The 25285-nt window shown below is 37.4% G+C and overlaps 1 protein-coding gene across 2 annotated transcripts in view; it reads right to left on the reverse strand.

Moving 5' to 3' along the window:
• PKD2L2 (polycystin 2 like 2, transient receptor potential cation channel) overlaps window positions 1–25285 on the reverse strand; it is a gene marked incomplete at both ends in the record, with an annotated part of 47205 nt that overhangs the window by 6463 nt on the left and 15457 nt on the right. For both annotated transcript variants that reach the window (XM_079702152.1, XM_079702153.1), the window contains 7 exons: window positions 4903–4957; window positions 5552–5614; window positions 7081–7184; window positions 8227–8347; window positions 14403–14584; window positions 14882–15052; window positions 23701–23929. In XM_079702152.1, the coding sequence (XP_079558278.1) occupies window positions 4903–4957; window positions 5552–5614; window positions 7081–7184; window positions 8227–8347; window positions 14403–14584; window positions 14882–15052; window positions 23701–23929 (925 nt within the window). The remainder of the gene's footprint in view (window positions 1–4902; window positions 4958–5551; window positions 5615–7080; window positions 7185–8226; window positions 8348–14402; window positions 14585–14881; window positions 15053–23700; window positions 23930–25285) is intronic.

The raw sequence follows: 25285 nt of genomic DNA on the forward strand, positions 1-25285 counted from the left end.
AGTGGTAGCATCCTCCTACAGTTATTACTTATGAGTTGCTTCAGTGTTTTTACTTTTTCTATCTTCCAATACCTGTGTAGCCAATTCCCTGTAATAAATTTTCTCTGTTTGAAATGTATAGTATGGTTTCCATTTTCCTGACTAGGTCCTCATACATGTAATAAGTATGTCATTTAGTCAGGTGTATTTTTGTCTTTAAGGAATGTTTTAAATTTTTCCATATCTTGGTTTTAAACATTTTAAAGTTAGTCCCTGGGCATTTTCTATTTTATTGCTATTGTAGTTTCTTCTATTATAATTTTTAATGAGCTGGTTGATGTTTGCATATATGACATGACTGTAAATTATTTTTTCCTACTACTTAATCTCTTTTTGTCATAATGTTTCAGTTCATTGTATACCTGAGAAAGAGAACCATATCTCAAACAGAGGTAGTTTTTACCTCTTCCTTTTCAACTTTTGTACTTCTCATGTATTTCTCTTGCTTAATTCTTTTCTCTGATCCCTCCAATACATCCTTGTCTTGTCCTTGACATGTCCAATGTTTCCCTATTAGATAAGGTGCTAGCTTTGGGGTGAGATAAATTTGTTTTTATCATGTCGACGAGGAGTCCATTGATTCCTGTTTTGTTTTCCCCCTCAAAGTTGGATGTTGAATCTTTTTTTTTTTTTTTTTTTTTTTTTTTTTTTGCGGTACGCGGGCCTCTCACTGCTGTGGCCTCTCCTGCTGCGGAGCACAGGCTCCGGACGCACAGGCTCAGCGGCCATGGCTCACGGGCCCAGCTGCTCTGCGGCATGTGGGATCTTCCCAGACTGGGGCACGAACCCGTGTCTCCTGCATTGGCAGGCGGACTCTCAGCCACTGCGCCACCAGGGAAGCCCGGATGTTGAATCTTATCAAATACCCAGCATCTATGGACAATAATAGTTTTCCTTTTTTTGGTCTATAAATAGAATGGATTATGGTAATTAGTTGATTATACAGTTTTGAATCATCTTCCCATTCTTTGAATAAACCCTATCTGAATCATGGTATTGTGTTCTGTCGGATTCTGTTTGCTAATATTTTATTTAGGATTTTTGCTTCAAGATTTATAAGTGATATTTTGTTTTTTAAAATTAATTAATTTATTTATTTTTGGCTGCATTGGGTCTTCATTGCTGCACACGGGCTTTCTCTAGTTGCAGTGAACGGGGACTACTCTTTGTTGTGGTGCGCAGGCTTCTTATTGCGGTGGCTTCTCGTTGCGGAGCACATGCTCTAGGCATGCTGGCTTCAGTAGCTGTGGCACACAGGCTTAGTTGCTCCGCAGCATGTGGGATCTTCCCGGACCAGGGATTGAACCCATGTCCCTTGCATTGGCAGGTGGATTCTTAACCACTGCGCCACCAGGAAAGTCCCTATAAGTGATATTTTCTTTTTTGTTTTTTTTTTGAGGAGGATACAGTCTTTACTAGGTTTTAGAATCACTATATAGTGATTCTAAAATTATTTTATAAAAATAATTTGGAAGTTTTCAATTTTCTCTTTGCTCTGGAACAGTTCAAATAGCTTGAAGTTATTTATTCCTTAAAAATCTGGTAAAATTTCCATATGAAACCATCTGGGCCTGATTTATTTCAGAGGTAGCTCTATGATGACTTCATTTCTTCTACAGAATGGATTTGTTTAAGCTTTTAAAAATCTCTTTTGGGCTCAGTTTTGATAAATTTTATTTTCAATTTATTGAGGTTTTCTTTATGGCCCAATATATCTGTTTTCATGAAGGGGTTTTGAAAAACAGGTGTATCTTCTGGGAGTACAGAGTTTAATAACATAATTGTAAGATCACTTTATTCATTATATATATATTTTTAATCCTTTCATTTTTCTTGATCTGTTCTTTACTTTGAGTGTATTCTTGTATGTTTTTCCTTTTATAAGTCTAGTAGTCTTTACTTTATGGAAGTTTATGCCGTATTATTTGTTGCATAGATAATCATAACTATTAAAATTGATCTTAGCCTTATAAAGTGCCCTTCATCTCATTTAGAACTTTTTTCTAGAATTCTACCTTGACTTATATTGTGTCCTCTGATAACTTTTCCTTGCCTTTTATACCTTGGCTCATGCTTTTATACTTAACTTTTCTAAATCACTTTGTTTTAGGTATATATTTTAGGCTATATCATAGAATTGGGTGTTGCTCTGTGATTCAATCTGAAAATATTTTCTTTTTCTTTTAAAGTAAATTAAGCTTATTTGTCTTTACTGATATGTCAGATATATCTGGTCACAGTTACATTGTTTTAAGGTATATTTACAGTCTCTTACCATGTGGCATATTTTCAGTTTTCTTTTTTGATTTGGTACTGCTTCCCTTTAAGAATGTATGTATTTTTGTTTTAGTGGTCTGTTTTTATTCATGTATCTTTTTATACATCCTCCGTCATCTCTTTCTTGTTTTGGTTCCCTCAAAAAGAACCAAACAAGTTCAACAAAAAAATTAGGTTATAATTTCTTCCTCCTCATTTCTCTTCCCTCTACTACCCAAGTATACTTAATCATATTACTGTATTTTCTTGTATCTGAGAGATGGAGTCTATCGTAAGACCATTACACCATTATTTTATGTACCACTTAGGAAAAAAATGCCACCAGTTAAAATATGGCACATTGTCAAATATAAGGCACATCTTGATTTCAGAGATATTAAAATATGGAAAAATGTGTTTTAAAATTAATAAAACAATATCTTTTTAATTTACTACTGTGCTCTTAAATTTGCTAAAGTTTCTTCTTTTTGGCTATTAACTCTAAATGATAATTCTTCAACTTTTTAGCTATTACATATGAAATAATCAGTCAGCTTTTTTTACTTTATACCTTATCTCTTCCTTCTTTTTTCTAAAATTTCTCAGTCATCTCTTGTTTGGCTGAAGATGATCCTCACATAGAATCCTCAGGAATACAGTGGTATTCCCCAAGTTCTTACATGTTCAAAACTTTTAGAGCCTTTATACTTGAAACACAGCTTTGCTGCATATAAAAAAGCCTTGGCTTACATTTTCTTTCCTTGCTATATTGTAGGTGTTGTTCTGTTGATTTATGGTGTTGAATGGTGTTATGCTAACCTAATTCTCTTTTCCTTGTAAGTAAATCCAAATTTTGCTTGGATAAGTCTCATGTTCATTTTAGGTAATTTTTCCCAGGTACATAGTATGTCTTTCAATATACATTGTCTTTTATTTCAGAAATGGCTTATTGAATTATAGTTTTGTTTTTTAAAAGAATCTCAAACTTACAGAAAAGTTATAAGAACAATACAAATAGTTTTTATCCTCTGAAGTATTTGAAGTTGCCAACATGAATGCCTTATTGTCCCTGAATACTTCAGTGTGTATTTCCTGCATACAAGGACATTCTCCTTTATAAGCACAGTATAATCATCAAAATCAGAAAATTAATATTGATAGATTATTACCATCTAAATCCTCAGTCCCCCATTCAAATTTACCAGTGTCCCAATGATACCCTTTATTGTAAAAAGATCCAGTCCATGATTATGCATTGTATTTACCCATCTTTTAGTCCCAGTCTGGTGTAGTTCCTCAGCTTTACCTTGACTTTCATGACCTTGAAACTTCTGAAGTCTATAGACCAGTATTTCATAGAATGTCCCTCAGTTTCTTATTGCGTGATGGTTCGTTGCGTTATGCATCTTCGGCAGAAATTTTACAGAAGGGATCCTGTGTTCTCTTAGTGCCCTATCAGGTGGCATATAATTTCAGCTTGTTCCAGTACTGATTAAGGTTCTGTTTTCCAGACTTTTTCACCATAATGTTATTCTTTTTCTTTTTGTAATTAGTAAGTATTTCGTGGAGAGGTATGGAAATGTTCTCTTCTTCCTCAGACTTTTATTCATGTATATGTTTAGATCAGTGTGGACCCATGGAATCCTATTTTATTCTGTGGGTTTAAATTAATATTCATTAAGTGCTTAAATAAGTGCTTAAAATCCCACACTTGGCCAGAGAGATCCCCACTCAAGCTGACTTTTGTGTCCTTTTAACAGATCTCCATCATTCTATATGGAGTACAGTATGAAGCACCTATACTTTCCAGTCCTGGAATTAACTGTATTTCCAAGGAGCCCTGGTTCCTTTAGAGGAGAATGGTATTTGGAAACCAAGATCTGGACGCTCGTTGTGTCACTGCTACTAGGATGTCACTCTAGCCTTCTCAGTGGACAGAGTTAGAAGATACATTCGCGCGCACGCACACACACATACAGTTGCAATTCTAATCCAACACCACAAGGTTCATTTTAACCTTCAGCCTTTCCATTTTTGCAATTCCATTGTCTGATAATGAGAAACCTCACTCCATTATACATACTTGTTTGCTTATTCCAATCTCTTGACACTGCTGTCCTCTTTCTCAATATATTGGGGGGTGGGAGGCATCCAGAAGTAGAGCAGTGTTCTATTTTTTCACTTGGGTGGTAGTGGTATGTGGAGGTTTGCTTCATAATTATTTATTAAACACATATGTTTAGTCATTTGTTGAATATATGTTACAGTTTTGAAATATAAGAAAAATCATTTAAGTGATTCATCACATTAATGATTACAAGAGAACAATTATATAATCATCTCAATAGAGTATACTCACTAAAGCCTGTGTGCTAATCCCACAGTGAAGGTACAGTGTAGGACGAGGGTATCTGGCTAAGAGCACCAATAAGAGAGAAGGAGCATCTGGAATCCAAACAATTTGTCCTAAATAAGAAAGGATCTAGATTCTGGGAGAAATTTGGAGGTGGCAACTACTGCTCTGAAAAAAAGCAAATCATTCAGTTCTTAAATGAGAATTTTTTCTAATAAAACTATCACTTCTTTATGAGAAAATTAAAATCTTACTTTTTCATCAAAGCCTTCTCTTCTGGCTTGTTCAGCCAAATCACTGCTTTTCCTACTGAGAATATAAAATAAAAATCAGAGGTATATGACAGTAAAAAGGAAAATGACAATATAAAATATAACCAGATCTGTATTAAGGATCTGAATTAATTTCTGTTCTTTCTGATAACACTAATTATTTGGAAAATGTGGTCATTAATAAGTTCTCTATATCATATCTCTAGCTATAAACACATGTTTCTATTATGTCCCACTGCCAGATTTTGACACTAAAATTATGCAGTAAATGTAAATACATTCTTAAATATTTCGTTTAAAAATTTTTTTACTTTGATAGCTAAAAGCATGCACTTAATGTAGACTAAAATCATTTCCTGCTTTTTTAGAGGGACTTTACTGTCCTGTCCAGCTTTCTGTTAAACCTTTTTCTGAGTGGCATAGCATGCCTTATATTAATTTTAAATTAGCTTAGAGTTTCATGGCACTCTCAGAAATTATGAGGTGCTACTGGATGTTTTGACAGTTTATTTAGAATCAGCACATTGAATGGTGGTTGTTTTGCAATCAAAACCTTACTCTCACTGTAAGTTTCTAATATAATACAGAGCTTTAAAATGGTAAGTTAAAAATTGAAGAAAATTCATCTTACCTTTTCTTGTCTTCATCTGTTTCAGGCTTCTTTAGTTTGAGTTTTTCGAGAACACTGTGGTAACTGAGCATAATTTAAAAGTTTAAAAGTTCATAAAAATAATATTCTGTATTGTTAATTTTTCATCAAGGTAAAGGGAACAGGGAATGCTTGACTTTAGGAACTGCTGCCCTAAAGAAATGTAGAGGCAAATACTATGATTATCTTTTTTCACCTTGTCACTACTTATGGTTTCTGCCTGCTGGTGAAAAAGCTGGAGGGCATCACACTTGAACTTGGAAAAAAAATCTTTAAAAAATATTATTAACATTTATTGCATTAATGATATTAACACTTTAATGCTCATAACCAACATCATAATCAGGAGATAAAAGATGAAAAAACCCACAGTTAAGTTCATTGGGGGACATATTAATAGTTTACTTTTACAGATAAGTTCTTGGACAGAGTTCTTAAGCCCCACTAACCCCACAGCTTATAGGACCTTTTCTGTGTGAAATGCTATGGTTAGAGCTGTGGGTATGCAGAGATGGGCAAGATGGTACACACATGACTCTGCTACAGTTCACAGTGAGGTCGGTATTGAGAGGACAAGGAAGATTGCTCTGACAGGGAGAACAGAATGTCAGTGAAGAGAGCAGAGGGAATATTCCTGGGGAGTCAGGGAATGACATGAGCAGAGGTCCAGAGGAAACAATGAGAGCAAGCATGGTAAACAGCACTGTGCTCAAAACAGCTGGGGCATACAGTGCTGTAAATGGAGGCATAGAAGGTAAAAATTGTATAGTTAGTTCAATGATAGTGAATAAAATAGGTTGAGACTGTGAGACTAGAAAAGGCCCTTGAATGTTTGAATAAAGAATTTGGACTTATTTTGACAAGCCCAGAGAAACTTTGAAGAATTTTGAGCAGAGAAGTGATATGATCAAAACTGGGCTGGCACAGGAAGGAGGCCAGAACAGTTAAGAAGATGTTACCATACCGAAGTCCGGGTGAAAAGTACTGAGTACCTAATGTAGTGGTGGCAGTTAGAATTCAAAGTGTCTTTGAGTTCCACAAATGTGAGCAAAAACTACAGAGGTGAACTTTACACACAAGCCTCAGCAACAGACCGTATAAGGGACAAAGAAAAAGTTCAAGGGTTTTGAGCCAGGGGTGACTGAGGAGAGTGTTGCCACTACAGAAAGTGAGGAAGGTAAGGCAAATGGAGTTCTGAGTTCAGATTGTCCATAGGAATTTACCAGCATCTAAACTGAAAACTTTTGGAGGGAAGAGAGTAAGTGCTTTGCATTTAGTGCTCAGTAGCTTTTTGATACATTGAACTCTGAAATAATTTTGGTCACATTTTTGAAGCCAGAGAACATTTCTCCTGGTACTGAAATAATACAAATATAAGTAACCGTGGACCAAAGCAAAAAGCCCCAAATGCCCTCCCTGCACTACCACTTGGGGTTTAGGTGTTATTCAAATTACAAGAGTATAAACTGAACAAGGTTGGTCTTAGAATTCTGATTAGAAGAATTTGACATACCTTTTTAATCATTTTACCAAGTTCAAAATCTGGCCTTCTGTCTATTGAATAGTCAGCTTTCACTTCAGAATAGGTATCATTAATTATTGCCAAGAACATGTTCTGGGGAGAAATATTCAAATGAAGTATTTCAATAAAAATTTAGTTTAAATGTTGTTAATGACTTTGACAAGTGCTGGGATTTGTAAAATTAGATTTAAATTTTAAAAGTAACTCATGTGCTCAATAAGAGATATGGCTATGCAGACTATATATAATATAGTAGAATGGGAAATGTGTGGATATGGGCAAGTATGTTTATGGTAAATGGGAAAAGCAGAATGTAAAATAGTGCATATACATTGGTTAATTATATATATATATACACAAATTTATTAATGTTACATATCAGAAGAAAACTTAGAATAATATATGTTCATAAGGGTATTTCTTTTTTTTTTTTTTAAATTCTATAGAGCTGTTTAAATGCACAATTTTACTAGGGCTCTTACAACTATTAATGTCCAGATAACACAAACAGAAATGTGGAGAGGGTATTCTTACTCCCAGCCCACGTCTCCACCTTTCACTGTGGCTCAGATCTGTCACTGTGAGGACTGTTGCCCACAATCAGGGGATAACTGCTGTGTGTGACAAAAAAAATTTTTTTCATGGAGGACAGTAGCAGTGCCTTGAGTAGAAAGGCAAGGTTCCTTGATTAGGAAGGCCAAATAGACTTGTCCTGAGCACATGTGAGAGACCCATCCTGGGGACTCCTAAAAATTACAAGGGTGTGAGCTTTCAGCCATAAGGGCCAAAAGCTGTTGCAATATGGGCAGAGTATGAATGGCCTAATTCATACCTACTGGTATGAAATGTCCCAGGCTGGAGAGACCTGGAACTTTCAAGTTATATGTGTAAAAGATTTAGTACACTCTTGGCACACAATAACCACCTTGATGGTAATTATTATGATCATATTCTCCATTGGACAGCTTGAAAACATTTGGACCCCCTGGATTACTAGGAATCTACACCATTCTTAATAAATGTAAAGTGTTCTGACAGCTAAGCAGTGATACTATAATTTCAGCTAAATTGGTAATTATATTTTTTATTCTGAAAAATGTAAACAAAAAAGGGGAACATATATGGTCATTCTTACCAGCAGGACAAAGAACACGAAAAAGATTAAAGTGATGAAGTAAATGGGTCCCAAGATACGACTGGCTTGCTGAATACCAGCAAAATTAAAATCTCCAAGAACAATACGAAACTGTGTGAATCTTATGGGAAAAAAGAAAAACATTAGAAAATACTATATCTCTTCATACGTACATGACAACAGATGGGGGTTACTAATGTGCCTAGGAAAGTACCTAGCTGCATATGGCATATGTTCTTTGGCTTTAGTTTTGTTAGCACAGAGTTCTATAAAATTGGATGTAGAATATTCCCCTAAAGAAAGGCGAGACTTAATAGCTGAACAGATAGTTCAGGAAACGATGGGCTTCAATTTATTCAACAAATGTGAACCCAATGTTCACCTCCAAGATTTGAACCTTGAGATGCCTGCTTACCAGCTTGACTTGACATTGGCCTCCTTAGCCATTCCTGTGCCCTTATAAAACTTAGAGTACTTTGACCTTTTCCAATAAATGATTTTCAACTTGTACATAGACCCAAGAGCCCTACAATTTCTAATATCAATGGTATGCTTAATTTTTGCATCTCTTCTGCTGAAATAAGGAAGGCAACAATTTGTCACTTGCTAAGTCTCAAACAAGTGCTGGTAGTGATCCTCAAACATGATCCTGAGGTTTATTTTTATTTTCTCCAGTAAGTATAAAAGCTTGGCTTTGAATTGAAATAGCATTGAAAATACTATAAATCTTCATTTTATTAACTTTAAAGATGGAAAAATTAAGAAATTAAGGCTTTGAATGATCATAGTAGTAGCAGAGGTAGAATTAGGATTTCATAACCTGAAGTCTTATATTGTTTTCTCATCATTAGTTTGCAATGGTATTGCCATACACACCACGGATATGTTATAAATTATATATATGTGATATATATATATGAGTTCTTTATTTTAAGGGGAGACCTGGGAAGGAATTTTTAATAGTATGTAGACACTTTGCATGATTGGTCAAAGGGCAGAATGTTTCTTGTTCTTTGTTGCTTTTGCCAATCACATGAAGGGAGCATAGGACTATGTACAATGAAGGAAGAAAATGTATTCAAAGAAATCAGCTATTTGGAGTCCTAGGACTCAGAGTTTTCTGGAATTTCATCCTCAGTACCTGAGACCTGACTAAATCATACATACAGTATTTATCCAGCTTCTAATACTGGATTCTAATGCTCTTCTACACAAGATAGAAGGAGAACTGCTGAATTAGGAGACCAAAGTTTCTCAGCAAATCAAAAAATTTTTTTTTCCTCTCTGGCATAGGAGAATATGAGGTTCTGTTTTAGTGTTTTTAACTTAATTTTTTATCCTTAAGTTGTGTTTATATAAGTTGAAGTCAGCATTTCTCCTCTCCAGAAAGTGTCCACATACCTCTGCTCTGTAAATAGTGTGAATAACAAAAACCTAAGCAATTACTGAATGGTTATAATCACATAGGAACTGGAGACTTACAAATGCAATGTAATTGTCACTTTTCTCCTCTTAATTAAGCAAATTAAGCCAATTGGCGCTTAGTTTATCCCTTTCCCCTCCCGCTCCCCAAGCTAAAAGGAACACCATGACTCTTCAGGATACAGGTTATACTGAATGAAAACACTTTTTTAACTTCTTGATACCCCTGTTAACTTTCTACAGTTCTCTCTTGTTGAATTAAAATAGCTTACAGACTGTTTCATAACAATGTACCATTTATGGTTAATCTGACTTCCCAGTCTCTCACTTGCAGGCATGACTGGGTGGTAGGTATTCCTAAGCCTTCTCCAAATATTGCCTCTATTCCACTGTCTGTCGTCTTCTGTAATTCAGGTTAAACATATATTAGGCCTTCTCATTCTACCCTTTCTGTCATTTTCTGAACATTTTGCCTCTCTATGCCACTTTTAAATTTTTTCTCACCTATTTTTCATTTTACTCATTCTCTCTTCATCTATGTCTCATTTGCTGTCAAACCTGTCAACTGGGCTTTTAATCTCAGTTGCTTTAATTTTCAGTTCTAGAATTCTGTTTGATACTTTTTCAAGTATGTCACTTTTTACAGTATCCTGTTCTCTCTCTAAAGATATTTTCTGACTTGTGTTTTATTTCTCTAAATATAGTATTTATTGATTATTCCAATATTTGAAGTCTTTGAGTCTGTTTCTGTTGTCTGTTGCTGGTTCTTGCTTACGAATTTTTCCTCCTTATGTACCAAGTTATCTTTGACCATGAGCAGTAAATTATACTTGAAGGGCTTAGGATGAAATATCTTTCTCCAGAGAGGTATTTTTGTGTGTGTGTCTGCAGTTGCATATGGGCATTCCACCCTGGGACCATCTTAATCCAAATTCAAGACATGAGGTTCCCTGGATACCTAGGTGATTAAACCCAGACTTCAAGTCAAGTCACTGAGGGGTTTACTTTTAACTTGAGGCTGTAGCACTTCAGGCTCCCTGCTTTATGTGTGGAGAGGTTATCAGACACTCCTCCTCTCCCCCAACCGCACTCCCCAGCACACACACACAGGCCTTGGGTTTGTCTTCTGTCTCCTCCTTGAGAGGTAACTAGAAACAATTTCTCAACTGTTTCTTCTGGATCAACAAAAATGCCTTCATGGTGGAGGTTTTGGGGAAGATGGAGTAAGAAACACTAGGAATCTGTCTCACCACCTAGACAACAATCACAGTGGCACAATCTCTCTGATGAAACTATTTTGGAACTCTGGAGTCTGTTGAAGGCTTACAACTTCCAGGAAAGGATTGGGCAGTTTGGGTCAATTTAAACTTTTAGTTTGGCAGCAGCTACCCATCTCCTACCGCCCAGCCCATGGCAGGTAGCCTTGCATGTATTTCTAGAGCAGCTTGTACACAGCTTGTGGGAGCCAGGGTGGACAAGAAGGACCCTGTTGTCCAAACATCAGGGTCTGTGTTCTGATTGCTGATTGCTGCTTCTGATCACAGAGGCAGGCATCTCCCTGCATTGTTGCAAGCCCCTCCCTCTCTGGCTGAAGCAATGTCCTTGGGATTGAGAGGCCCAATGCCCTTCTCTCCTTCTTCATTTTTCTCTTTTTCCCCTTTGGGAGCCAGATATTAAAGACTAGGACATTCATGGGGCTTCCCTGGTGGTGTAGTGGTTAAGAATCCGCTTGCCAATGCAGGGGACATGGGCTTGTGCCCTGGTCCAGGAAGATCCCACATGCTGCGGAGCAACTAAGCCCGTGCACAACTACTGAGCCTGCACTCTGGAGCCTGTGAGCCACAACTACTGAAGCCCGCATTCCTAGAGCCCGTGCTCCACAACAAGAGAAGCCACCACAGTGAGAAGCCCATGCACCACAAGGAAGAGTAGCCCCCGCTCACTGCAACTAGAGAGAGCCCACAAGCAGCAACAAAGAACCAACACAGCCAAAAAAAAAAAAAAAAAAAAAAAGGACTAAGACATTAAAAAAAAAAACACTGCATATATGGAGGAAATTAGACAGTCACCATGCATGCCCAAGGAATGGCACAGGCTCAGAAAAGGCCTGAAAAGACCTTAAGTTTACACCTCAGGCTGATCCTCAAAGAACTAAAAGAAGACATGGAGTAAGTCAAGAAAACTACATATGAACAAAGTGGAAATATCAATAAAAAGATAGAAAGCCTAAAAAGAGACCAAAAAAATTCTAGAGCTGCAAAGTACAATAACTGAAATGAAAATTCATTAGAGAGATTCAAAGGTAGATTTGAATAGGCAGAAGGAAAAAAATCAGTGGACTTGAAGATAGGGCAATTGAAATTATTGAGTCTGAGGAACAGAAAGACAAAAGTTTAAAGAAAAGTGAACAGAGCCTAAGGGACCTGTGGGATACCATCAAGTGAACCAACATGTGCATAAGCACATGAAAAGATGCTCAAGATTGCTAATCAGTAGGGAAATACAAATCAAAAACACAATGAGGTATCACCTCACTCACATCCATTAGGATGGCTACTATCAAAAAAAAAAACAAACCAGAAAATAACAATTTTTGACACGGATGTGGAGAAATTGAAACATGCACCATTAGTGGAAAGGTAAAATGGAATAGCCACTGGAAAACAGTATAGCAGTTCCTCAAAAATTCAAAATACAATTACCATATGATCCAGCAATTCTACTTCTGGGTATGTACCCAAAAGAATTCAAAGTAGGATCTCAAAGAGATATTTGTACACCATGTTCTTACAGCATTATTCATAATAGCTAAAACGTGGAAGCAACCCAAGTGTCATTGACAGATTAATGGATAAAATGTGGTATATACATACAATGGAATATTATTCAGCTTCAAAAAGGAAATTCTGACATATCCTACAACATTGTTGAATCTTGAAGACATTATGCTAAGTGGAATAAATCAGTCACAAAAGGACAAATACTGTATGATTCCACTAGGTACCTTGAGTAATCAAAATCATAGAGGCAGAAAGTAGAATGATGGTTGCCAGGGGCAGGGGTAGGGAGGAAAATGGAGAGTTCTGTTTAATGAGTATAGAGTTTCAGTTTTGCAAGATAAAAAGATTTCTGGAGATGAATGATGGTGATGATTGAACAAGATGAATGTACTTCGCTATACAGTTAGAAATGGTTAAAAAAAAGACATGGTTAAGATGGTAAATTTTATGTTATGTTATAACACAATTTAAAATTTTTATGAGTTAAAAAAAAAAGGCTTCAGGGCAGAAGTAGCTTTGGATGCTGAGTTTACTTTTCTGGGTTCTTGCTTTCTGATTTCGGCCACTCACTTTTTTGTTAGTTCTTAAATGTTTCCTATACTTCATCCAGCTTTTTAAATTGTGAAGAGGTTGATTTGAATAACCTAGCACATCATTACCAAAAGCAGAAGTCCCCTCATTAATCCATTTCAAAATTTTCTATCTGTTTACTTTGTGCCTTATACTTTCTTTCCTCCCATTATCCAAGGTAACACAAATTTCCAAGGTTCTGTAAATTACTACATTTATATTTAATGTCCAATACTACTTAGCTTTATTATTAACACTTGAATTCAGATCCTAGGAAAGGACCAAGAAGTTGTTGGAACTGCAAACATTATTCACTCTGGATAAGCTAATTAGACTTCTCAAATTATAAGTCATTTGAAGTTGGAAAGGACCTTTGGGAGTGATTTAGTCCAGCCCCTTTATTTACAGATAAAGAAATTAAGGTCTAGAAAAGTTAAATAGCTAGTGGCAGAATTGGAAAGTAGAATTATATCCTCTTGGTTGCTAGTCCACTCTTTCCACTACTGATTTAGTAAAGGGTTATTCAGAAAAATATTATTAAATTTCATGCAATTGGTACTTAGATAATACAGTATTTACATGTGGATAATGAAAAGAGGGCAACCTAAGAAATTTTTCAGACCAGACTTTACCCCAAATTGAGTAAAAGGGCCATGGACAAGTTTGAGGAATTCTTAACTAAAGGGAAAGTTATTGCAGTTTTCCTCAGAGCCATATGTTACCATGCACTACGAATTTCCAAGAGTGATGAAAATGAAGCCATTTCCCCCAGACAATCTTGGTCTAGGTTGCACAGAACACATTTTGAGAACTGATATTTTAGACTATCATAATTTTTTTACACAGAACTTGTTTTATCTACTCAAAAATGAAAGTAAATTTATTAAAATTATTCACTTTTAAAGACAATATTTTTCTAGGGATTCTACCTAATCAGTTCTATAAGTTAGTTATCTGCTGATTGTTTTATGTGTATAAAGCTATTTTTAAAATTCAGCTTTGCCAGATCAGCAAAGGATAATCAGGTCAATATCAATAAAAGGATTCTAAAGATAGAGCCCTCTAAAGAAAACACTTAAGATTTCTTTTGCCCAGAGAGTAAATACTACAGAGACATGGAGCCAATTTCTTTTATCTTAGGTAAAATTTTCACTTCTATTGAAAAGTAAAAAAATATTTTTCTAGCTTGACCTGATAACACTTGAAAAGTGGATAACACCATCCATTTGGATCTTTCAATGCCTAACTGTACTTTGAATGTGACAGATATTTAGCCATCAGTGAAAATATCAAACCATTTTTTAATTTATTAAAGCTTATGTCACTACTTACAGGCCTTTTCATGATTTTTTTTGTTATAAACTGGATAAAACTGCATAAATTACATTTATGCTAAGAACTTACATGGAATTTTGAAAAGTGGAAAAGTCGTCAACTTGTGATCCAAAAACAAGAAATCCTAACTGAGCATAAGCAAAGAATATTATAAAAAGCATGATGGCAAATCCTACTATGTCTTTGATACAGCGGGACAAGGTTGATGACAGCTGAGACATTGTCTTATTAAAGCTTATGAATTTGAATATCTGAAAAAGAACAAAGTTAATTGAAATAGGAAAATATTAAAGATTATAATGACTTAGAGTAAATTTCAGAAGAAATCTGCTTGAAATTAAAAGATGCTTCATGACAGTCGGGGTGTTTGAGGATTCACTGGCAATCATTACAAAGCCAAACTACTTTAAAAATTACTGTATAAAAAAATTACTGTATAGTTAAGAATATCCTTTTGTTTTTTCATAACTTTGTAGTTTAAGTTCCCATTTTATTATCTAATATAATAAAATATATCTAATCTGTTATATCTGATAAAATATAAATACCTTTATCCATGCAAAGAAGATGGTTATGGCAATTATATTGTTGTAATAAATGTGCCAGTATGCAAGAAAATAGAAGTCTGAATATTTTTCAGTACTTTTTAACAGTTGTCCAAGCAAGAGAAAAATTTGTATATTACAGTATGAGTTGAAGAAAACGGCCACAAAACACAGCTAAATGGGAAAATAAGAAGGGTTAAATTAGAGATTACCTCTAAATCTCCTGCAGCCTATGAATAAACACATGAAAAAGTTCATCAAAAGTTCAACAAAAAGGGAGGGAGAGATAAGACAGGTTTTTACATAAATGAAAGTAAGCCTCAATTTATAGAAGTTTAAGGTAGCATAATTATCATAAAAGTAGCAAAATACAGACTGCCTGGCTATCCTAATCTATATGACTTTTTGTTTCTTTGAGTCATAAAACACAAATGTATAAAATGATTATATAATTCTGACTAGACTGTAAGAGTTTCTGCTCCATATAACTACATGATACCTAAGAGTTTAATATTTTTCACTATGTAACACTCCAAGAAAAATCTTTTTTTATTTTTTATTTTTTATTTTTATTTTTTTTATTAGTTTCTGCTTTATAACAAAGTGAATCAGTCATACATATACATCTGTTCCCACATCCCCTCCCTCATGCATCTCCCTCCCTCCCACCCTCCCCATCCCACCCCTCCAGGCGGTCACAAAGCACCGAGCTGATCTCCCTGTGCTCTGCGGCTGCTTCCCACTATCTATCTACCTTACGTTTGGTAGTGTATATATGTCCATGCCTCTCTCTCGCTTTGTCACAGCTTACCCTTCCCCTTCCCCATATCCTCAAGTCCATTCTCAAGTAGGTCTGTGTCTTTATTCCCGTTTTACCCCTAGGTTCTTCATGACATTTTTTTTTTTTTAATTCCATATATATGTGTTAGCATACGGTATTTGTCTTTCTCTTTCTGACTTACTTCACTCTGTATGACAGACTCTAGGTCTATCCACCTCATTACAAATAGCTCAGTTTCGTTTCTTTTTATGGCTGAGTAATATTCCATTGTATATATGTGCCACATCTTCTTTATCCATTCATCCGATGATGGACACTTAGGTTGTGTCCAGCTCCGGGCTATTGTGAATAGAGCTGCAATGAACATTTTGGTACATGTCTCTTTTTGAATTATGGTTTTCTCAGGGTATATGCCTAGTAGTGGGATTGCTGGGTCATATGGTAGTTCTATTTGTAGTTTTTTAAGGAACCTCCATACTGTTCTCCATAGTGGCTGTACCAATTCACATTCCCACCAGCAGTGCAAGAGTGTTCCCTTTTCTCCACACCCTCTCCAGCATTTATTGTTTCTAGATTTCTTGATGATGGCCATTCTGACTGGTGTGAGATGATATCTCATTGTAGTTTTGATTTGCATTTCTCTAATGATTAATGATGTTGAGCATTCTTTCATGTGTTTGTTGGCAGTCTGTATATCTTCTTTGGAGAAATGCCTATTTAAGTCTTCTGCCCATTTTTGGATTGGGTTGTTTGTTTTTTTGCTATTGAGCTGCATGAGCTGTTTATAAATTTTGGAGATTAATCCTTTGTCAGTTGCTTCATTTGCAAATATTTTCTCCCATTCTGAGGGTTGTCTTTTGGTCTTGTTTATGGTTTCCTTTGCTGTGCAAAAGCTTTGAAGTTTCATTAGGTCCCATTTGTTTATCTTTGTTTTTATTTCCATTTCTCTAGGAGGTGGGTCCAAAAGGATCTTGCTGTGATTTATGTCATAGAGTGTTCTACCTATGTTTTCCTCTAAGAGTTTGATAGTTTCTGGCCTTACATTTAGGTCTTTAATCCATTTTGAGCTTATTTTTGTGTATGGTGTTAGGGAATGATCTAATCTCATACTTTTACATGTCCCTGTCCAGTTTTCCCAGCACCACTTATTGAAGAGGCTGTCCTTTCTCCACTGTACATTCCTGCCTCCTTTATCAAAGATAAGTTGGCCATATGTGCGTGGGTTTATCTCTGGGCTTTCTATCCTGATCCACTGATCTATCTTTCTGTTTTTATGCCAGTACCACACTGTCTTAATTACTGTAGCTTTGTAGTATAGTCTGAAGTCAGGCAGCCTGATTCCTCCAGCTCCGTTTTTCGTTCTCAAGATTGCTTTGGCTATTCGGGGTCTTTTGTTTTTCCAAACAAATTTTGAAATTTTTTGTTCTACTTCTGTGAAAAATGCCAGTGGTAGTTTGATAGGGATTGCATTGAATCTGTAGATTGCTTTGGGTAGTAGAGTCATTTTCACAATATTGATTCTTCCAATCCAGGAGCATGGTATATCTCTCCATCTATTTGTATCATCTTTAATTTCTTTCATCAGTGTCTTATAATTTTCTGCATACAGGTCTTTTGTCTCCTTAGGTAGGTTTATTCCTAGATATTTTATTCTTTTTGTTGCAATGGTAAATGGGAGTGTTTTCTTGATTTCATTTTCAGATTTTTCATCATTAGTGTACAGGAATGCCAGAGATTTCTGTGCATTAATTTTGTATCCTGCTACTTTACCAAATTCATTGATTAGCTCTAGTAGTTTTTCGGTAGCATCTTTAGGATTCTCTATGTATAGTATCATGTCATCTGCAAACAGTGACAGCTTTACTTCTTCTTTTCCAATTTGGATTCCTTTTATTTCCTTTTCTTCTCTGATTGCTGTGGCTAAAACTTCCAAAACTATGTTGAATAAGAGTGGTGAGAGTGGGCAGCCTTGTCTTGTTCCTGATCTTAGTGGAAATGGTTTCAGTTTTTCACCATTGAGGACAATGTTGGCTGTGGGTTTGTCATATATGGCCTTTATTATGTTGAGGAAAGTTCCCTCTATGCCTACTTTCTGCAGGGTTTTTATCATAAATGGGTGTTGAATTTTGTCGAAAGCTTTCTCTGCATCTATTGAGATGATCATATGGTTTTTCTCCTTCAACTTGTTAATATGGTGTATCACATTGATTGATTTGCGTATATTGAAGAATCCTTGCATTCCTGGAATAAACCCCACTTGATCATGGTGTATGATCCTTTTAATGTGCTGTTGGATTCTGTTTGCTAGTATTTTGTTGAGGATTTTTGCATCTATGTTCATCAGTGATATTGGCCTGTAGTTTTCTTTCTTTGTGACATCCTTGCCTGGTTTTGGTATCAAGGTGATGGTGGCCTCATAGAATGAGTTTGGGAGTGTTCCCTCCTCTGATATTGTTTGGAAGAGTTTGAGAAGGATGGGTGTTAGCTCTTCTCTAAATGTTTGATAGAATTCGCCTGTGAAGCCATCTGGTCCTGGGCTTTTGTTTGATGGAAGATTTTTAATCACAGTTTCAATTTCAGTGCTTGTGATTGGTCTATTCATATTTTCTATTTCTTCCTGAGTCAGTCTTGGTAGGTTGTGCATTTCTAAGAATTTGTCCATTTCTTCCAGGTTGTCCATTTTATTGGCATAGAGTTGCTTATAGTAATCTCTCATGATCTTTTGTATTTCTGCAGTGTCAGTTGTTACTTCTCCTTTTTCATTTCTAATTCTACTGATTTGAGTCTTCTCCCTTCTTTTCTTGATGAGTCTGGCTAATGGTTTGTCAATTTTGTTTATCTTCTCAAAGAACCAGCTTTTAGTTTGGTTGATCTTTGCTATCGTTTCCTTCATTTCTTTTTCATTTATTTCTGATCTGATCTTTATGATTTCTTTCCTTCTGCTAACTTTGGGGGTTTTTTGTTCTTCTTTCTCTAATTGCTTTAGGTGCAGGGTCAGGTTGTTTACTCGAAATGTTTCATGTTTCTTAAGGTGGGATTGTATTGCTATAAACTTCCCCCTTAGAACTGCTTTTGCTGCGTCCCATAGGTTTTGGGTCGTCGTGTCTCCATTGTCATTTGTTTCTAAGTATTTCTTAATTTCCTCTTTGATTTCTTCAGTGATCACTTCATTATTGAGTAGTGTATTGTTTAGCCTCCATGTGTTTGTATTTTTTACAGCTCTTTTCCTGTAATTGATGTCTAGTCTCATAGCATTGTGGTCGGAAAAGATACTTGATACAATTTCAATTTTCTTAAATTTACCAAGGCTTGATTTGTGACCCAAGATATGATCTATCCTGGAGAATGTTCCATGAGCACTTGAGAAAAATGTGTATTCTGTTGTTTTTGGGTGGAATGTCCTATAAATATCAATTAAGTCCATCTTGTTTAATGTATCATTTAAAGCTTGTGTTTCCTTATTTATTTTCATTTTGGATGATCTGTCCATTGGTGAAAGTGGGGTGTTAAAGTCCCCTACTATGATTGTGTTACTGTCGATTTCCCCTTTTATGGCTGTTAGTATTTGCCTTATGTATTGAGGTGCTCCTATGTTGGGTGCATAAATATTTACAATTGTTATATCTTCTTCTTGGATCGATCCCTTTATCGTTATGTAGTGTCCTTCTTTGTCTCTTCTAATAGTCTTTATTTTAAAGTCTATTTTGTCTGATATAAGAATTGCTACTCCAGCTTTCTTTTGATTTCCATTTGCATGGAATATCTTTTTCCATCCCCTTACTTTCAATCTGTATGTGTCTCTAGGTCTGAAGTGGGTCTCTTGTAGACAGCATATATATGGGTCTTGTTTTTGTATCCATTCAGCCACTCTGTGTCTTTTGGTGGGAGCATTTAGTCCATTTACATTTAAGGTAATTATTGATATGTATGTTCCTATTCCCATTTCCTTAATGGCTTTGGGTTCGTTATTGTAGGTATAGTCCTTCTGTTGTGTTTCTTGCCTAGAGAAGTTCCTTTAGCATTTGTTGTAAAGCTGGTTTGGTGGTGCTGAACTCTCTCAGCTTTTGCTTGTCTGTAAACGTTTTAATTTCTCCATCAAATCTGAATGAGATCCTTGCTGGGTAGAGTAATCTTGGTTGCAGGTTTCTCTCCTTCATCACTTTAATTATGTCCTGCCACTCCCTTCTGGCTTGTAGAGTTTCTGCTGAGAGATCAGCTGTTAACCTGATGGGGATTCCCTTGTGTGTTATTTGTTGTTTTTCCCTTGCTGCTTTTAATATGATTTCTTTGTGTTTAATTTTTGACAGTTTGATTAATATGTGTCTTGGCGTATTTCTTCTTGGATTTATTCTGTATGGGACTCTCTGTGCCTCCTGGACTTGATTAACTATTTCCTTTCCCATATTAGGGAAGTTTTCAACTATAATCTCTTCAAATATTTTCTCAGTCCCTTTCTTTTTCTCTTCTTCTTCTGGAACCCCTATAATTCGAATGTTGGTGCGTTTAATGTTGTCCCAGAGGTCTCTGAGAGTGTCCTCTGTTCTTTTCATTCTTTTTTCTTTATTTTGCTCTGCATCAGTTATTTCCACTATTTTATCTTCCACCTCACTTATCCGTTCTTCTGCCTCAGTTATTCTGCTATTGATCCCATCTAGAGTATTTTTCATTTCATTTATTGTGTTTTTAATCGATGCTTGATTCATCTTTAGTTCTTCTAGGTCCTTGTTAACTGTTTCTTGCATATTGTCTATTCTATTTCCAAGATTTTGGATCTGGGAAATAGAATCTTGGATCAGCTTTACTATCATTATTCTGAATTCTTTTTCAGGTAGACTGCCTATTACCTCTTCATTTGTTAGGTCTGGTAGGTTTTTATCTTGCTCCTTCACCTGCTGTGTGTTTTTCTGCTTTCTCATTTTGCTTATGTTACTGTGTTTGGGGTCTCCTTTTTGCAGGCTGCAGATTCGTAGTTCCCGTTGTTTTTGGTGTCTGTCCCCCGTGGCTAAGGTTGTTTCAGTAGGTTGTGTAGGCTTCCTGGTGGGGGGGACTAATGCCTGTGTTCTGGTGGTTGAAGCTCGATCTTGTCTTTCTGGTGGACAGGTCCACGTCTGGTGGTGTGTTTTGGGGTGCCTGTGGCCTTATTATGTTTTTAGGTATCCTCTCTGCTAATGGGTGGGGTTGTGTTCCTGCCTTGCTATTTGCTTGGCATAGGGTGACCAGCACTGTAGCTTGCTGGTCGTTGACTGAAGCTGGGTGCTGGTGTTGAGATGGAGATCCCTGGGAGATTTTCGCTGCTTGATATTATGTGGAGCTGGGAGGTCTCTTGTGGACCCGTGTCCTGAAGTTGGCTCTCCCACTTCAGAGGCACAGCACTAACTCCTGGCTGCAGCACCAAGAGCCTTTCATCCACCCGGCTCAGAATAACAGTGAGAAAAAGTAGAAAGAAATAATTAGTAGAAGAAAGAAAGAGAGATTGAAAGAAAGGAAGAAGGGAAGTAAGGAAGGAAGGAAGGAAGAAAGAAAGAAAGGAGGGAGGGAGGAAGGATGGAAAGAAAGGAAAGAAAGGAGGGAGGGAGGGAGGAATGAAAGCAAAAGGAAGAGTGAATGGAAGAAGAGAGGGAGGGAGGGAGGAAGGAAAGAAAGAAAGAAAGACAGGAGGGAGGGAGGGAGGGAGGAAGGAAAGAAAAAGAAAGTGGAAAGAAGAAGGGTGGGAGGGAGGGAGGGATGGAGGAAAGAAAAAGAAAGAAGGAAAGGAGGAGCGGAGGGAGGGAGGGAGGAAGGGAAGGGAGGAAAAAAAGAAAGAGCAGGTAAAGTAAAATAGAATAAAGTATGAAATATAGTAGCGTTATTAAAATTAAAAAGTAATTATTGAAAAAAAACACGGACCGAAAGAACCCTGGGACATATGGTGGAAGCAAAGCTATACAGAGAGAATCTTACACAGAAGATTACACATACACATTCACAAAAAGAGAGCAGGGGGAAAAATCAAAAATCTTGCTCTCCAAGTCCACCTCCTCGATTTGGGATAATTCGTTGTAAAAAGAGGAAAAGGGCGAAAAGTCTGAAATCTTGCTAAGTCCACCTCCTTAATTTGAGATAATTCGTTGTAAAAAGAGGAAAAAAAAAGGGGGGGAAAGTCTTAAATCTTGTCCTCAAGGTCCACTTCCTCAATTTGGGATGATTCGCTGTCCATTCATGCACTCCACAGACGCAGGGCACATCAAATGGACTGTGGAGCTTTAATCCGCTGCCTCGGAGGCTGCACAGAGAGATTTCCCTGTCTCTGCTCTCACAGCTCCCGGGTCTCAGCCTTGGACCTGGCCCCGCCTCTGCGCGTAGGTCGCCGGAGGGCGTCCGTTCTTCGCTCAGACAGGACGGGTTTAAAGGAGCCGCTGATTCGGGGGCTCTGGCTCACTCAGGCAGAGGGGAGGGAGGGGAATGCCCTCTCCTCGCGCACCAGGCAACAAAAGGGAAAAAAGTCTCTTGCCTCTCCGGTAGCTCCAGACCCTTTCCCCGGACTCCCTCCGGGCTAGCACTAACCCCTTCAGGGTCTCTTCCTGCCGCCAGCCCCAGACCTCTCCCTGCGCTCCGACTGAAAGCCGATACCCGAGCCTCAGCTCCCAGCCCCGCCCGCTCTGGCGGCCGAGCAGACAAGTCTCTCGGGCTGGTGTGTGCCTGAGGGCACCGATCCTCTGTGCCAAAATCTCTCTGCTTTGCCCTCCACACCCCTGTTGCTGTGCTCTCCTCCGCTACTCCGAAGCTTTCCCCCTCCGCCACCTGCAGTCTCTGCCCTCGAAGGGGCTTGTAGTGTGTAGAAACCTTCCCTCCTTCACGGCTCCCTCCCACTGGTGCAGGTCCCGTCCATATCCTATTGTCTCTGTTTATTCTTTTTTTCTTTTGACCTACCCAGGTATGTGGGGAGTTTCTTGCCTTTTGGGGGGTCTGAGGTCTTCTGTCAGCGTTCAGTAGGTGTTCTGTTGGAGTTGTTCCACGTGTAGATGAATTTCTGATGTATCTGTGGGGAGGAAGGTGATCTCCGCGTCTTACTCTTCCGCCATCTTCCTCCGGCTCCGAAAAATCTTTTTACAGCTCCAAAAAAATAAACTCCTTTAGAGCTTTTTAACAACTCTTTTAGAAGAGGATTTTAGAACCAGATTATCTTAGGTTTCAGAGTTTTCTAACTGTCATGAAAATTTTCCTTTGATTTCTCTTCCCTAAAATACTCAGTTAAACATTTAATGCTATACACTGTGTTAAGCATTATTGTGGTTACCAGAGAGGTAGATGGCACACTTTCTGACTCTGAGAAACTTTCAATTTGGTTTTGAGAAACAAATATATATATACTGGATTGGCTATAACTAAGGGCCAATAAGAGTAAAAGATCAGGTTGTATAAGCCAGAATATTTGTTCATTGTTCCTAAAACCAAGCTCTTACGATTTGTTCCGCTCTACCCACACCTCTATGTTTATTTTAGTATTTTCCAGTGATAAGAACTGGCAGTCTTGGAGTTTCTTCAGGGATTATTTCCCCAATCCTGGTGGCATCCTCTGTGCCTACAAGCTACGCTCTGGCTGCTCAAACCTTAAACCCCCTTCAATATTCTGCCTAGGCTTGTCTTTTGCCTATTTAAAAATTCAGTGTAAAGAGGAAAGCAGATTTAGGCAACATACAAGAGTACATTTTAAAGAACCTTGCCCCAAAAGAATCATTATTTTCAACATGAGGCCCTGAGAGGAATACATTTTTTTGAGTGGGAGTAGGGAGACCTACTGTGCCCACTAAATCATAATATGTATGGAATCACTTATTCCTCTAGGTTTATGCTAGTCCTGCCAAGGACCAAATCAGAGAGAAAAAAATAGATTTCTCCCTTTTGGAGGCACACCATTAGTATGTACTATGACAGTTTATTTTATTATTGATACTTACAGCTTTTAAAATAAGTCCCGGATGAGGGAGGTGCTTTTTACACCTCTCTCATTGGTGGGTTCAGATGTGATTCCCTTCAACCATATCTGTGAATATATACTTACCACCAAAAATAGTAATTCTAGCCAGTTCCAACTACTTTTGAAATAGGCAGATTTAAATTCTTTTATTTTTAGGGCTTCTTGTGTTGTGAAGACAATAAGAAAAATACAAAATGTGATTTCACAGGAAGCAATAAAATAATCATAGTAGCTAACATATCTAAGGAGCTTCACAGAGTAAAACTGCCATGAAGTAAATATTCCTCCAGTTGCAGGGAATTCTGCCACCAATCTGTAAAATGAGGTTTGTGAAAGTCAATGCATTTCAAGGATTTATATTTCAGTACCTAACGTGATTGAAATTTCTAGTCAGTGATGTTGTGTACTTTATTCAGTTATTTTGTACAAAATATGTTTTCTCAGGGTTATGGGCTCAATTCATTGCTATTTTTTTTAACATCTTTACTGGAGTGTAATTGCTTTACAATGTTGTGTTAGTTTCTGCTGTATAACAAAGTGAATCAGTTATACATATACATATGTTCCCATATCTCTTCCCTCTTGCATCTCCCTCGCGCCCACCCTCCCTATCCCACCCCTCTAGGTGGTCACAAAGCACCGGGTTGAACTCCCTCTGCGATGCATCTGTTTCCCACTAGCTATCTATTTTACATTTGGTAGTGTATATATGTCCATGCCACTCTCTCACTTCGTCACAGCTTACCCTTCCCCCTCCCCGTGTCCTCAAGTCCATTCTCTACGTCTGCGTCCTTATTCCTGTCCTGCCCCTAGGTTCTTCAGAACAATTTTTTTTTTTAGATTCCATATATATGTGATAGCATACGGTATTTGTTTTTCTCTTTCTGACTTACTTGACTCTGTGTGACAGACTCTAGGTCCATCTACCTCAATTGAATTGAATAATTCAATTGCGTTTCTTTTTATGGCTGAGTAATATTCCATTGTATATATGTGCCACATCTTTTTTTTTTTTTTTGCGGTACGTGGGCCTCTCACTGTTGTGGCCTCTCCCTTTGCGGAGCACAGGCTCCGGACGTGCAGGCTCAGCGACCATAGCTCACGGGCCCAGCTGCTCTGCGGCATGTGGGATCTTCCCAGACCAGGGCAGGAACCCATGTCCCCTGCATCGGCAGGCGGACTCTCAACCACTGCGCCACCAGGGAAGCCCTGTGCCACATCTTCTTTATCCATTCATCTATCGATGGACACTTAGGTTGCTTCCATATCCTGGCTATTTTAAATAGAGCTGCAATGAACATTGTGGTACATGACTCTTTTTGAATTATGGTTTTCTCAGGGTATATGCCCAAGAGTGGAATTGCTGGGTCATATGGTAGTTCTATTTTTAGTTTTTTAAGGAATGTCCATACTGTTCTCCATAGTATCTGTATCAATTTACATTCCCATCAACAGTGCAAGAGGGTTCCCCTTTCTCCACACCCTCTCCAGCATTTATTGTTTGTAGATTTTTGATGATGACCATTCTGACTGGTGTGAGGTGATACCTCATTGTAGTTTTGATCTGCATTTCTCTAATGATTAGTGATGTTGAGCATCCTTTCATGTGTTTGTTGGCAATCTGTGTATCTTCTTTGGAGAAATGTCTATTTAGGTCTTCTGCCCATTT

The sequence above is a fragment of the Hyperoodon ampullatus genome (assembly GCF_949752795.1).
Source record: "Hyperoodon ampullatus genome assembly, chromosome: 4".
In the NCBI taxonomy this organism is placed as follows: domain Eukaryota; kingdom Metazoa; phylum Chordata; class Mammalia; order Artiodactyla; family Ziphiidae; genus Hyperoodon; species Hyperoodon ampullatus.